Source organism: Poecilia latipinna, unplaced genomic scaffold (genome assembly GCF_001443285.1).
Source record: "Poecilia latipinna isolate Pla-1442-1.1 unplaced genomic scaffold, P_latipinna-1.0 Scaffold53, whole genome shotgun sequence".
Lineage (NCBI taxonomy): Eukaryota > Metazoa > Chordata > Actinopteri > Cyprinodontiformes > Poeciliidae > Poecilia > Poecilia latipinna.
In genome coordinates, this window is record NW_015112669.1 from 131,404 (window position 1) to 145,835 (window position 14,432).

At 37.1% G+C, this 14,432-nt stretch overlaps 1 protein-coding gene across 1 annotated transcript in view; it reads left to right on the plus strand.

Moving 5' to 3' along the window:
* The window catches only part of LOC106959550 (transmembrane protein 150A), a 34,604-nt gene that overhangs the window by 12,194 nt on the left and 7,978 nt on the right, over nucleotides 1-14,432 (plus strand). The window contains exons 3-6 of the mRNA XM_015052194.1: nucleotides 2,844-2,891; nucleotides 3,781-3,867; nucleotides 4,684-4,751; nucleotides 10,861-10,988. Of these exons, the coding sequence (XP_014907680.1) occupies nucleotides 2,844-2,891; nucleotides 3,781-3,867; nucleotides 4,684-4,751; nucleotides 10,861-10,988 (331 nt within the window). The remainder of the gene's footprint in view (nucleotides 1-2,843; nucleotides 2,892-3,780; nucleotides 3,868-4,683; nucleotides 4,752-10,860; nucleotides 10,989-14,432) is intronic.

The window sequence follows — 14,432 nt, forward strand, 5'->3', positions numbered from 1 at the left end:
ACTTTAGTTAAATGTCATTTAACAAGGATTCTCACACCCCTTGATATAGATTTGTCGAACTGGGATTCTTCGAACTGTCTTTCACATAGATAGTGTGAAAGAGAAATAAAAAGAAGTTAATAACTAGATGAAAAGTAAATAAAAAAACATTAAAAACATCGAAGACATCAAAACTAAAGATAAAAACATTAAAAACATCGAAGACATAAAAACTAAAGACAAAAACATTAAAAACATCGAAGACATCAAAACCCACACTCTAACCCTAATTTAGCCATAAGCAACTCTAAACAAGTGAGTTTTAAGTTGAGATTTAAAGGCACCCAGTGTTTCAGCTGTTTTGGATGCTGTTTCAGCTGTTTTAGCTGTTGGATGCTGTTTCAGCTGTTGGATGCTTGTTTCTAAACTGTTTCAATTGGTTTTAAATGTGTGTTGTTTTTTACGAGGTTCTTATACAGTATGTCCTATTGGGTGTAATCATGGCATTAAATAACTTGGCCATCTCTGATGCTAAAGATTTGTGCATCTAAAATAATACAGTATTTGAATTCTTGTACTATTTCTCCTTTATTGTCTTATATAAAAGTACTACAATCATGGTCAGTATTTGCCTTTTTGAGAAGTGCATACATGCAGTTTTGGATATAAGTTGCAAGTGAGTCCACTGGCTGTAAATGCTCATTTCAACAAACTAGATAGAGGATGATGATAGTAACAAACTCAAATGTAAACTGAGATTTTCAGATTGCAGAATTATTTTAACCCAGGAATGTTTTTCACACGGTCATTTCGGGCTATATTGAGTGCATGTTTGCGACATGCTGTCTCTGTCCTTTTTAAAAACGGCTTCATGAACATGATACCATCAGCCGCTGAAAACATTCCTAATTGGTGCTTAAACTCTTGCTGAACTACGTCTGCGATCGCAAATCAGGACAGATGTTCAGCATCTCGGAATAGCCCACCATTTTTAACCCTGCATGTCGGTGTGCGTGAATGAGAAGTGTGTAATATGACAAACTGACAGTTGCATTTCCTTCCCGTTTGTCCGTTTTTCCCCGTGTGGGAGGCCCAGTGTAGGAAAAAAAAAGACTAACTGATCGAATACAAATGAATATGGTTGTTCTAGCTGGAGTTGAGTCACATGGTTTTGGAGAATGTAATCATCTCAAGATTCACACTTTCCCACCGCTCATTTTGATATGAAGAAATTCCCCTTATCTGTTATACATACGTGTGTAGATCTTTCCTCACTTGCTGTTTCATAAGGATTGGACATGCACAGACAGAACAGCTGTGTGTGTGTGTGTGTGTGTGTTTGTGTTGGCAAAATATTATATGGTCTGAGATGAGACCTCAGAGAAAACTTTATCGCAAGGTGCCGTTAACTTCTGTCTTGAACATGATCTGGATCGTTGTATTCATAGGTGCTCAGTAAGCATCATCAGATATAGTAAAAAAAAGTTTCATTTATTGGTTTTATTTAAAGTAGAAACAAATTGTTGACAATGATATGAGTAAGCTTGACATTTACTCTCCGATGGCCACTTTATTAGGTACACCTTGCTATTGGTTTGTCCTGTTTGTGTTCAGAGCTGGATGGATTTGACATGATAAGATTTTGGTCAAAATCTGCAGTTGCTGCATATTTGGGTGTGAATCATGGATGCCTTTCTATATCATCAAACCGGCCTTTGGCTATTTTTTTTCTCTGGCTGTTCTGTGTAAATCTGAGTCACTTCCTTCTTCAAAGTCACTTATGTTTCACTTTCTACCTCATTCTGACTCTGGTACTGAACTTCTGTAAGTCATCTTTGCCCTGTTTAGATGCCTCACTGGATTGCTGAAATTGGATTATCTTGATTTACAATTTGGTTAAGCAAGTGGATGTGCCTCATGAAGCGGCCGGCGAATGTCTGTTCAATGTTTTAATGCCGGGGTCCAAATTTTGTTGTTTTTATGATAAACCACTTTTTTTTTTTTTGTCATGAACTCACTTTAAATCAGCGATCAATGATCAGTGCAGAATGCCACTTGATTCATTTATGTGTAAAGCCTTATAAACTAATTTTATAAAGTTGAACTTTTGTAGTGGTCACCCCAGAGGCAACATAGACTTTGGCTTAGTCACTGTAATCATCGTGATTTAGTTTAAAATGTTGCTACTAATTTTTGAACCGGTGGTCATTGAACCATCAGTGGATGAAGCTGGTCAGTGACCTGTCAAAAACAAACAACAGAACTGATAATGACTGTTCGTCAATCCGGTTTTCCTGATACTAACTAGTATTTTCACTCCTTGAACTTTATAGTTCCGGACAACGATAAGAGATTATTGAACGTCGGGTCGCCTGGTCTCACAGGCTGACCCGATGAAATGTAAGGTCAGAATGGCACAAATTATTCTAATTTGTGTATCTTTTTAGGCACTGATGTCTAAAAAAAAAATCAGCATTAGGGGAAAAGCAACTAATTTACATGCAAATATCAGAGATTAAAAGGCTTTAGTTCAGTTTTAGAAATGGCCAATAAAATGTTTATAATGTTTTCTGGCCCACAGAAAGTAAAAAGTGTATTTTTCAGTCAAGCTGAAAAAATACAAAATGATGTTCTTTAGCTGATGTTATGTCAACACACTAACCAGTTTGTCCATTTTATGTCACTTTGTTCAGGATCAATGCTAAATACATCAGTAGATGCTTTTGTCAATTGTGTTAGTGCTTGTTTCTGTATCTTTGTTTACTCAATCCCTCAGAAATTAACATTTTTAGATAGCAGTGCAACTGATCACATTATGAATTATCTTCCTCCCACTCTGGTTAATCACGCTGTATCTGTTTCAGATATGCCATGGCCCTTTACAACCAGCACGTCTGTCCTGTGGATAACTGGTATGCTGCTTCTTCTGTCCTGTGTTTTGTTTCATCATATTTATGTTGATCCCTACATACCCACTGTAGTGGGTATGTGGTAAGCAGTGGGTACAAAAATAAAACGGTAATGTTTTATTTTTGTTTACAAAGAACAGCATAGACTATTTGTAAGAACAAACAGTACTCAGGGACTATTTGTTCTTACAAAATGACCTCTCTACCAAGCCAATTTTTTGGAAGTATTGTTGTGAGGTTAACATTGATTAAAAACAGGCATCCTTTTTTTTTGAGGATGGGATTTTTATTGTAAGATAGCATTACGGAACAACACTGTTTAAATATTGTATTTTCGGGTTTTTGTTGTTTGTTTTTTTGAGAAATTTTAAACAAATGTATACATTTTGATCTATTTGCTTTTATTTAAATAAAAAAGGCAATTATTTCTGCTACTGAAATTTGACTGATTCACTCATCCCAGCCTTTATTTACATTTGATGGCCTCAGGAATTGGAAAAGGGCTGAAAATTTGACCCCATATAGAACTGTCCATGGGTTAAAGGAACCGGTTATTTGTATAAGTTTGATGCAGAACGACAAAAGTTAAGAAGTGTGACCCATGTGAGGCCCAGATGTTTTAAGAAATTTGATCCAGTTGTCTTTCTACCCTCTGGGGACCGTGCTTATGGTGCCCCACATGGTTTCACCATGACTTCAATGTAGTGAACACAGGCGGGCCCCATTATTATGAACACAGGCCCACTTGGTGCCCATTGAGTGTGAATCGGATCTATTTGGGACCCACATGCCCATGAGATAAAATCTCTTCATTCATCATTGTTCCATTCTTGGCACGAGTGATATCCAAAGAGCATCGATTTTAATGAATGTTGAATGATTTCTGTTGCAGGTTGTACAACCAGTCCTGTGAAGAGGACCTGCATTTGCAGAGCGGTCCGTCGTTTTGCTGCACGTTAGATAACGTACCTCTCATCAGGTGAGTGAGACTCCGGCCATGTGCGGCGGGGCCCCTGCGGCTCCCATGTCTCTTTTGGTTCTGCTGATTAAAAACAGGAACCACCGTCCCATTGTCTCGCTCGGCTCCTGTCTGCACACTGTTTATAAAAAAAGAAAAGAGATTGAGAGACCGCTGTCCTGTGTGCGTGCTGAAAATAACTCACGGCAGAAATATCCTGCCTGCCACCGTGGCACTTCACGCACACACTTAAGCTATGTAAACACGCATGCAAACAAAACCTGCTTTTTTGGGGAGGAAATAAAGTCACTCCAGTTCCTCTTTAACTGTTAGACTCTGGAGATTTAACTCAAACAGTCGTGAAAACAATCTTTATGTAAAATGTAATGCCTCAAAATAGGCAGTATGAACTCACCAAGCTATTTTTTATGTAAAAAAAAAAAAAAAAAAAATCAAACTAGTGCTGAAGGATTAGGAAGGGGACTTTTTCCTCTGTAGTCATACTAAATTGTACGTTCCAGAAGAACATGTGAGTGGCTTAATGCAGCAGGAACGTTTACAGAAACAGACAGGAGCCGAGTGTCTCCTGGCTTCCCAATCGCTCAGACATTTCCCATTCCTAGAAAAGAGGCGAGGTATGCAGTGGGTGAGAAGCCAAACACTTCACTACGGGATGTGAAGGATCAAGCTTCGGTCTGACTGTCAACAAGCACGAACGCAGCTCAGCAGCATATTTCATTTCACAGAATGGTGCAAATGGTGACGGTGTTGCTGAAGAGTGTGGACGTACCGATTCAAAGTAATTCTCTGAATTATTTTATGTACTTTTTCTTGCAGTAAATGCGGGACTCTTCCACCAGAGAGCTGCTTTTTCAGCCTCATCTGCAGCACCGGATCCTTCATGGGTAAGGAATATGGGCACTAACAACACACACCTCCATCCTCCTTATGGTACAACATGAAGCACCAAACCAACAGTGCTTTGGTATAAACGTTTACACATTTTGTCATTGTATAATCACAAGCTAAATGTATTTTATTTAGGTTTTACGTGACAAACCAACAACAGCATTCAAGTAATTTCTGTTAGGGAATTGAAAGGAAAACCAAACATGGCTTTCAGTTTTTCCTATGTGAATTTATGACAGTACAGTAAATATGTCTCTTCTTTGCAAAATAGCTGAAACTCAGTCAGGTTGGAAGAATTGTGTCTGTTACCATCCATTTACAAGTTTTGAAAAGTCTGCACTTTGACTGGGCCGGTCCAATATGCTTTGATCTGACAAGCATGATTGTTCCACCACCTTGTTTTACCATATTGATGATGTTTTTAGTGTAAAATGCTGTTGTAGTTTACCTCCATTGATGTTTTCTATGGGAAACAAACAGACCAGTTGTCCTCTCATCAGACCAAAACTTGTACAAAACCTGCTCAACATCTTGCCATCTTGCTCGTGTTCCTTGCGTGGCTTATAGTTAACTCAGCCACAAACGGCAAACTGGTGGAGTGAATAAATAATAGGTTTAACCACCTAAGTTGTTTTTCCCAGCCTGTAGGTTTAGATGGAAGATAATGTCTTGGGAGGTTTTGTTGTAAAAACATGCTTTGGCATGTTTACATTTTCAGACTACTGCTTATAGCTTAGCATATTGTTTTATAGCCTAGCCCAGCTTTAAAGTTCTTCCAAATCTGTCTGCTATGCGTCTTGGTCTTCATGATGACATTATTATAGAGACTTGCATAAAATGTCATTGTCATCATGTCTATCTAGAATATGAGGAGAAACCCGTTGTGAATCTGAACAAAGCAGAAATGAAAGCCTGTTTTAGTTTCAGAGTAGTTGTAATGGAGAAATATACACTTGTCCACATCCAGAAGGGACAGTGTGTGTTCCAGGAGGCACAAGGAAAACAGACGTGATATAACAGAAGAGGCAGAGCTCCCATGTGCTGCTCTGCATGTCTTCTGTTAGTCTACACGTGCTGTTGCCCGGTGCTCGCTGGTGGTTCTGACTCCCCTGATCTAGTTAATGTTTCCCAGCTGTGGACTGACTGTGTGTGAGTGTGTGTTCGCACACACAACGGTATAAAAAGCTTGGTATAAAGAGCTTTTTTTTCTGTACCCATGCCTCTGGCATCGTTCACTTCTGACTGGTTGCCTCTGGACTGTAGTAAAACTGTTTACTCCTGTCTTGTTTAGATGCAGATTATAGTTATAGGCTTCTTTGTCTGTTTAGACAGAGACTGTATAAAATGTGCACTTTGCCAGACAGAAGGGACCAGACTGTTGCATGTTAGTGTGAAGTCTGCACAGGCAGCAGGGAAAGACCAACATGTTTGTTCAGTTTATTGGGCCAGTGCTCATCACTGCATAACATAGAGAGCTTGAATGAGTGCTGGCTAATTGTACTTTGGTCATTAATAGCAATAAGATGTTAACTCATTATTCAAGGTAACATGAGAAAAACATGAGCTCCACATTCGGTGTTTCTCAACCCTGACAATACCCATCTTGCTTAAGTCAAGATTGCCAACTATGACGATTATTTCTTTCACAATACGTCTGCAAAACACTGTGAGGTCAGACTCAATGTTGTCTCCTAAGCTTCCACCTTTCGGTGATGGTAAACTATGATAACTTCATCAGTTCCTTTTATAATTTCCCTTTTTTGAAAAAGGACCACATTGAAAAGTTGTAAAAAAGGGTTTTTTTTTTTTTTTTTTTTTTTTTTTTTAACCTTTGGTATACCTTCCCAGCCGAGATCTACAGCCTAATACTTTTCTATGAAACATGTAGGGTCCATATTTACTGGCATGTAATTAAAGTTTACATGTCAGTTATATGAATCATTGTAATGACATAAAACAAGGTTATGAGGAAATTGTCTCTGAATATCCTCTCTTTTAAGTATCATTCTAGTTATGTTCAGTGAAGCTCTTTATCAGAAAACGAAGAAGCAGTTTAATTGATGATGCATTTATTTGTCTAATCAACATCCATCCATCCATTTTCTGTACGCCCTTGTCCCTAGTGAGGATCGGAGGGTTGCTGGTACCTATGTCCAGCGAACGTGTCTAATCAAAATGCATATGAAATATAATTAGAATTGCACTGTTGGTCAGATCACATGAGGATTCATAACGTGAGTAGTAATGCTAAATTTCTGTTACAGTTTTTCAGAAATGCACTGAACAATAAATTGGGCAAATGATCAGCCGTTACAGGACGCTGGTTCAAAGCTGCTGACCGGCCAGGATCTTTGTTTAGAGTCAACATATTCATGCTTTCTTTGCATGTTACATTTTACTCCCACAGTCAGGACTTGCATGTCAGGTCTTCATCAATTTTTATTTATTTATTTGAATTTTAGAACTTTACCACAGACTCAATGTGCCACACAAAACAAGGCAGAATAAGTGAAGAAGATGAAAAACAACAGCATTAAGGCTATGAATATAGTTCAAATATGGTTCCCAAACCTTAAGGGAAAAGTCTTGTTATGGAATAAAATCCTGTATTACCAGCTGTCAGCCTTTAACAGTAGGTCCTTTGCACTAGTCCATTGCTTCAGGAAGAAATGAGTTGACATTGCAATCTGGTTATTTACTTACTTGTACCACAAAACCAATAAAGATGACTAATATATAAATTTGTCACATTAAAACTTTTGATTACTTTGGATCAGTGTGAGGTTAAAAAATTCAACTTTAGCTTTTTTTTTTCATGTATGTAAATTTGATGACAAAAGCTAAACAAAAAACACTTACCCAAGTGGGTGGTGATGTCACAGGAAGAAGCCGACGCATTAATAGCTGGTGATTTTATATTATTGTAAATGTGAAAAGAAAACAAAATCTATTTTAAGCATTCTTCTAATTTGTTTTTGACCACCAAAGAGAAAAACAACTTGTATTTAACTTAAAGAGTATATATTTTAAAGCAGTCCTTTTAAATTTATTAATGCTTGAGCTTTGTGGATTTGTTTGAAGATTCTTTTTGTTTTTGCTTTTTTCTGGAAAACTCTTAACAGATGTTTGGTTTCAAAACAAACAGTGTGAATATTTTTGTCTTAATGAGAAAAATAGTAGAAGCTTTTATGTAGATTGTCTCAAATCAGAGTGGTAGAGAAAAACATGTGCAAATGTTATAAGTTTCTAGCATATTTAAACTTCTTTCTATGCAAATTTGTGACCTGCAGCCTTATCAAAATACTAGACTTCCACACTAAAAATTACCTGGTAATGAATTGTTACTCCAGTTACCTACCCTGTTTCTGCATTAGATGCCTCCACCTCCAGATTATGTCGGTTACATAAACTACTGGTTTAATCTGTACATAGACTTATGTTAATACAGGTTGTAAAGTAACTCATTATGTCTGTGTAGAAGTAGGCTAAGTTGGTGAGGTATGCAGCTCCACAGCAGCCTATTGTAAAAAATCAGTGCTTAACTTGTTAGCCTATTGATTTATGTACTTACTTGGAAGACTGTGCCAGCTGCGATTGGCTCAGGGTCAGGATCACACGACCTCTGTGAACCGTATATTGCCTCAGAGCTATTCTTCTCCTTTTCTTTCCAGGTTTAACCTTTCTGCCAATGTATACACATGATTTTTTTTTTTTAAATACAATGCATGCTTTATTTCTCTGCAATACCTCCTGTGGTAGAAAATGCAACCGAGTGCTTGAGCTGAAATATCATCCCTATATGGGGACGAGGAGGGCTTGTTAGACTGCAATTTCTGCTGAAACATACACTTAAGTGTGCATAGGTCTGCAGATTTTCTTACCCCTGTAGGGTTGTATACATTATTCTACTTCCACATGTAGCAACAGGACTTTACATGGACGAGTAAGTTTGGTGTGTAAACAGTGTTTCAACCGCAGTGGACTTCCTTCCTGAGTTTCCTGACTTTAGAGAACAGAGTGAGAACTGAAAAGGTGCTGTGAGGTTGTACAATGTCTCACAATGTTGTGGGATGTCATGTTTATCTGAAATTATTCCCATTGTTGAGCTGTCAGGAAGAAGCTGTCCTGAGCCTCAGAGGCAAGGTGAAGGTCAACTACGCTGCTTGCTCATCAAAAACCTAATCTGGACAAGCTAACTAAACCTCTGCTTCTGCCTGTTACTTTTAAAGGGAGACAACAGTAAATATCCTACGCAAACTAAAAGATAAGTAAGGAAGACCGATGCATTTGCTTATAGGAGGTACATCTTAATTCATTCTGTTCTTTTCCTCCAGGCTAAGCTTTCATGGTCCCCAACAAGTTTAAACACAATCATCTCTTATATATTTATAAAATGCAGGCAGCCTTGTGCATGGAGATGGATGAAATAAGCTGCAGCTCACTAAGCTGACTTTTCAGTATGTTCTCCATTTTGAAAAAAAAAAAAAAACAAAACCCGAAAAAGAATAATAACACAATTATTTCAAGCTATTTGGTTTTCCGTGATTTGACCTGAAATCACCTCACATTTGTCATTTTGTGTTTTAGGATGAAGGATAAAATTAATGCTGATAGTGCATAGGAACTTCTTCTTTTTTTCTTTTCCCATACTCAACAATAATCTGACTATTGCAGACTTAAAGTTTAATATTCCATACACAGTCAGAGTGTTCCCTGCCATCTCAGCTGCTTTAAACATTCAGCATGCCAATGTGAATGAATCTTCATCAGTGCAGACAGAGAGTCTGCAATGGATCCTTAAACGTTATGATGGAGGTATTGCTGTAACATTAGCTTAGCATTTATGTAAGCTTGGTAGCAGTGACCTTATATTCCAAAAAATGTGGTGAATTGTGTGCAGCAGTATCAGCTCTTTTGGTAGAAATACAGGAGTAGTATATTTATTTTATTTTTTTTTTTATGTGAAGCTATATATCTTTGTAGGCCATTGAAAGACGAGGCAGATAAGCTACAGTGTTACAAATGCACAGCAAAATGAAGTTTGTAAATTTATTTGCAAAGTTTGTGGATTCTTGCACACAAGTCTTGACCTAAGAAACACATTCTGAACTCATGTTTTATAAAGAGAAGCACAAGCTTTTTATTTGGCATTTTATTTTCTCAAATGGCACCACCTGGTTTCTGTAGGCTATTATATTTCTGGTTAAGCTCTATTTGCGTCACTGAAGTAATACCAAATGTCTTTTAGTTGCAACAATTTGTCATGAAGAAATGACAAACTATTTGGAATCTGTTTTAAATAACCATCAACATTTACGCAAGTTTGCTCAAATGGGTAAAAATTATCATAAAATAATTATGTAAATAGATTACTGATGAAGCTCTTGGACACATTTTTGAATATGTCCAGTCATTGAGATGCTGACTCACAGCCACCAGAGCTGCAACAAAACCAAAGAATGACAAAGCTCTTGACTTTCTTATGTTTTCCTTTTACACTCTTGTGAGATGGTGGCAGAGTTACCACAGCAGTTTAGTTGTATAAGATTAATGTCAAGACATGAGGGCCTCCTTGTCTCTTTGTGTTCCTTCAGCTTCGTTCTGTCCACTCGTCTCCAATGTCCCGCTTTTACCGTGAGCAGTCAGCTTTCATCAAGCACCAGCAGTGAAGACTGAATAAAGACGAATCAGGCAGGGGTCAGAACAACAGTGAGCACAGCTAGAACCCATTAGCACATCGTCTCTCAACTGTCCCAAATACTGTATTTTTTCTTTGTTTCGCTTCCCCTTTAATCCGCAGAGGGACTTGCGTCCACCCCCACCAGTGTGTCTTACATATTTTCCCGCTATTTCCTATTCCAGATTTTTTTTTTTTTCAGAGTGGCCTCTATGGGCAAATAAATGGCTTTCCAAGAACTTAATGTAATTTTTGGCTGAGAAATGTGTGAGTCCATGTTTCCATTAAATTACATCCAGTCATGTTGTACTCTGCCAAAATAAACAAAAAGAAAAATAAATACCATTTTTACTTATGAAGCCTTCAACCTCACTTGACACAATGACTGTGACCTATTGATCTGTGTTTATTTGTCTTTCTCTTCTTAGTGGTGGTGATTGTGCTACTTCGCTACGCCCATGTTATTGAGAAGCATCAAAACTGTGTTCTCAACACGGCGAGTCTGTCCACAGGCTGGATCTGTGCCGCTGGACTCATGATGGTGGGAAATTTTCAGGTAGGAAACAAAAACTGTAGGAGAGACACGTTAAAATGACGAGCTTTCTTTGTGACTGTAAAAAAGAAAAAAAAGAAAAACAAACTTTCAGTTCAGCACACTAACAACTGCTGTCAGAAGAAATCATACACTCTTATTTTTGGCATGATTGTAAGTTTAATTTTAAGCTTTTAATGATTTATGTTTGTTGCAAAAGATGATAATATTTATTAGTGCTGCAGAAGTTTCTACATCTTTTACATGGCGTAGGAATATTTTGGGTAACCATAGAAACAATGAAGTTTACATTCTGACAGACAAGACACCAAAAAAAAAGTGATGCTCCTTGAGTTGACATCTTCTTTACCTGATTCAATTGCTCAAAAATAAGACTATTTAAGTTTTTATTTTTTTTAATTTATTTATTTATTTTTTTTTATGGAGTTTGGATTGCTTTTAATTGTTTGAAACTTGAGCTGGATTTTTTTCATAATGAACAGGAACTGAAACAATTTGTTGTTTGTTAAGCTTATGTCTTGTCTTGTCTTGTCGTCAAACTGGCCTTCTGTCATATCTGTGACTGAACTTTGCCTCACACCCATGTCTTCTGGCACAATTGTGGATATTTGACCACAATTCTTGGCAAAATTCAATTTACATTGATTGTGTTCCTGGAACGGACCGAGCGTTTGAGCATAGTCCACGTATTTCTGCTATTGTTGAGGTTGGGTCTTTTGGAAGTCCATTGTGCTCATGTTTCGACGTGTGTTTCTGTTCATTGTCCTATCAGAGCACCCACATTTGTCCAACTTTTTTTACTGTCCAGTGTTTGATTTGAGGTAAAGTTAAATAAATTGGAGGTGGTGAGTTGTCATTGGTCTATCTACCTTCTGCAATGTACTAGTGTTGACAAAAAAAACACCAAAACATGATGCAGCCGCTGCGTCTTACAAGGATGCTGTCCTTGTAAGAGCGCTACAAGGACAGCGTTCTTATGTCTGAAGAAGTCGAGTGAGATTTTCAAATACGTCATTATTGTGGACAGGCAGCGTAATCGCTGTCTGATCTGACCATACACCATTTCTCATAAGCATTTTACTTTAAAATTTTATCTCTCAGATATCAGTTTTGAAGCAGGTGCTATTTTCTTGCTCAGTAACCTCTAATTTTGTGGTAATATGAAACTCACTGACTATTGTGTTCCAGCAGTTTCCAAGTAAAGACACTTTTGAGCCATGATGGTTCCAAGCTTGTAAGGTCATAGTCGCATTGTTTTGTCTGAGGGTTACAGTTTGAACTTTCTCTCAGGCCTTATTAAAGTTCAACCAAGTCAGAATGTAGTACATTTACCTTCAAGTGTTGGAGCTGTTAATGTTATAATCTGCTGCTCTGCTAGATTTTCTCCAACTTCTGAAAATCTTCACTGAGTTTCTTTGAATTTTAGATTCTGATTGTACTGCAAAGACAAACATATCGTGATCTCTCACTCGTTATGCTAAAAGGACCTTGGACCTTCAGCACCACTTGGTGAAGTGTTTGGGTCACTGTATGTACATATTTCAGCCTTTATATGTAATTTCCACGTAGAATGCATTAGAGAAATTCCAGTTTAATTGAAACACGTGAAGCTACTACTTCTTTTTCAAAGTCACTGAAACTGTGTTCAACAATTTCAACAATACTTGAGGAGAATGGTTTAAAGATGTCATTTAAAGCCTAAGATGAAAGACCTTCATGGCAGTGATGAGTGTACATAAAAGCCCAAGCTCATCTGTTGCAAATATAACGCAGCATTCTAACTAAATGTTAAAAGCTGCGTGGACCACTTAGTTGGCCTTGGTCGAAGTTACAAGTAAAGGAAGCGAACCTGATTTCCTTCTTTGTAGATATCTGCTCTCTGGGAAGGAATTTCTTGATGTTTAAATATTTGGAGTGCTGGCTGGGAGCCTAGACTCTTGTGTATTTGCAGGCTTGTATTGGTCACATTGCGGGGACATAAAATGTGTTCACACACACAGTTCCGTAGGCTGACTCCATTTCGGGGGATGTTCAGTTCACATTAATGCAAATTATCAAATCATCACAAAGTGATGACTTGATTTAGATTAAAGGGTGAGAGTTGTGTAACTCGCAGTTTGGCTGAGAGTAATTTTCCAGAAGGTCTGGTTTACCTAATGGTTTGGTGATGTTGTTTTTCTTCCCGAGAAAGGGGGGAAAAAAATAGCCTTGCTGGCGGGAAAGACTTACAGGAACCATTAATGATACATTAGTATTTTGAAAGAGAGAGATGTTTGAGATTAAAACGTTTAGTTTCCTATTTTGTGCTTTGTTTGGCTGCCATATTGGTGTTGTCCTCTGGCTTTACAAAGATTGTGAAATAGCTGACTGTTCCTGTGAATAAGTGAAAGAAGGGAGAAGTGACTCATGTGATGAGAAAAAGTCTCTTTAGTTTGTAAAACTGGTGCCAAAACAAAACGTGTCGGTAACATTTTCTGTTTTGAATATTTTAAACAGGCTTGGTGAAAACATTTATTCTTTAATTAAGTTCATGACAATTATTAGCTTTTACATAGAAGAGTATTCAAACATAGTTGCTTTTACGGTGCCTTGAAAAAGTATTTATACACCATGACCTTTTTTTTTTTTACATTTGTTTAATCTTACAGCCCATATTTTAATGGAATCGTTTAATGTTAGAGTTGCACAATACATCAAATCACAGCAGTAATCACAAGTGTGCAATATTGCGATATTGTACTTTTGGTGCTATTTTTGCAAATTCTGAATGTCAATAATACTTTAGTTTGATACACTTTCACAAGACACACTTGATGTGCAAGTTTAGTGTCTAGATTTTGCCAAGAGTGGTGGGGGGCTTTGTGATGAAGGAAAAGAAAGAGAAGCTTCAGGAAATTCTGGGTTATTGCTGTCACAGGATTCAGCAATAGCAATTCAATTAAACGTATTCTTAATGTTGTGCAGCTCTAGTTTAGATTAATGAATGTTCCTGCCTTAAAATGGTTCAGACCTAAATCAAATTAGAAATCTGACTTCAAAATTTTGGGTCAGACATTCTCCTGTTTGAGCATTATTCCAAAGGAAAGCGAGTTAATATTTCAGTCTGGAGGTATTCAAATCTGGGAGATTTTCACGTGGATCTGGAGTTACACTGAAGGACATCTCTCCAAGATATTATTAACTCTGAATATATATTCGTATTTCATTTTTTAAATTTTATTTTTTCTTTCTATGGTCAGTTATTCACTGCTTGTGTGCCAGTATGTCACAAAAACAAGCATTTCTTGTTATATAATGTGTATATATATATATATATATATATATATATATATATATATATATATATATATATATATATATATATATATATATTTTTTTTTTTTTTTTTTATTTTGATCTCCCAAGGGGGAAAAATTAAAAAATTTAAAGTGGGGGAAAAAAAAAAAA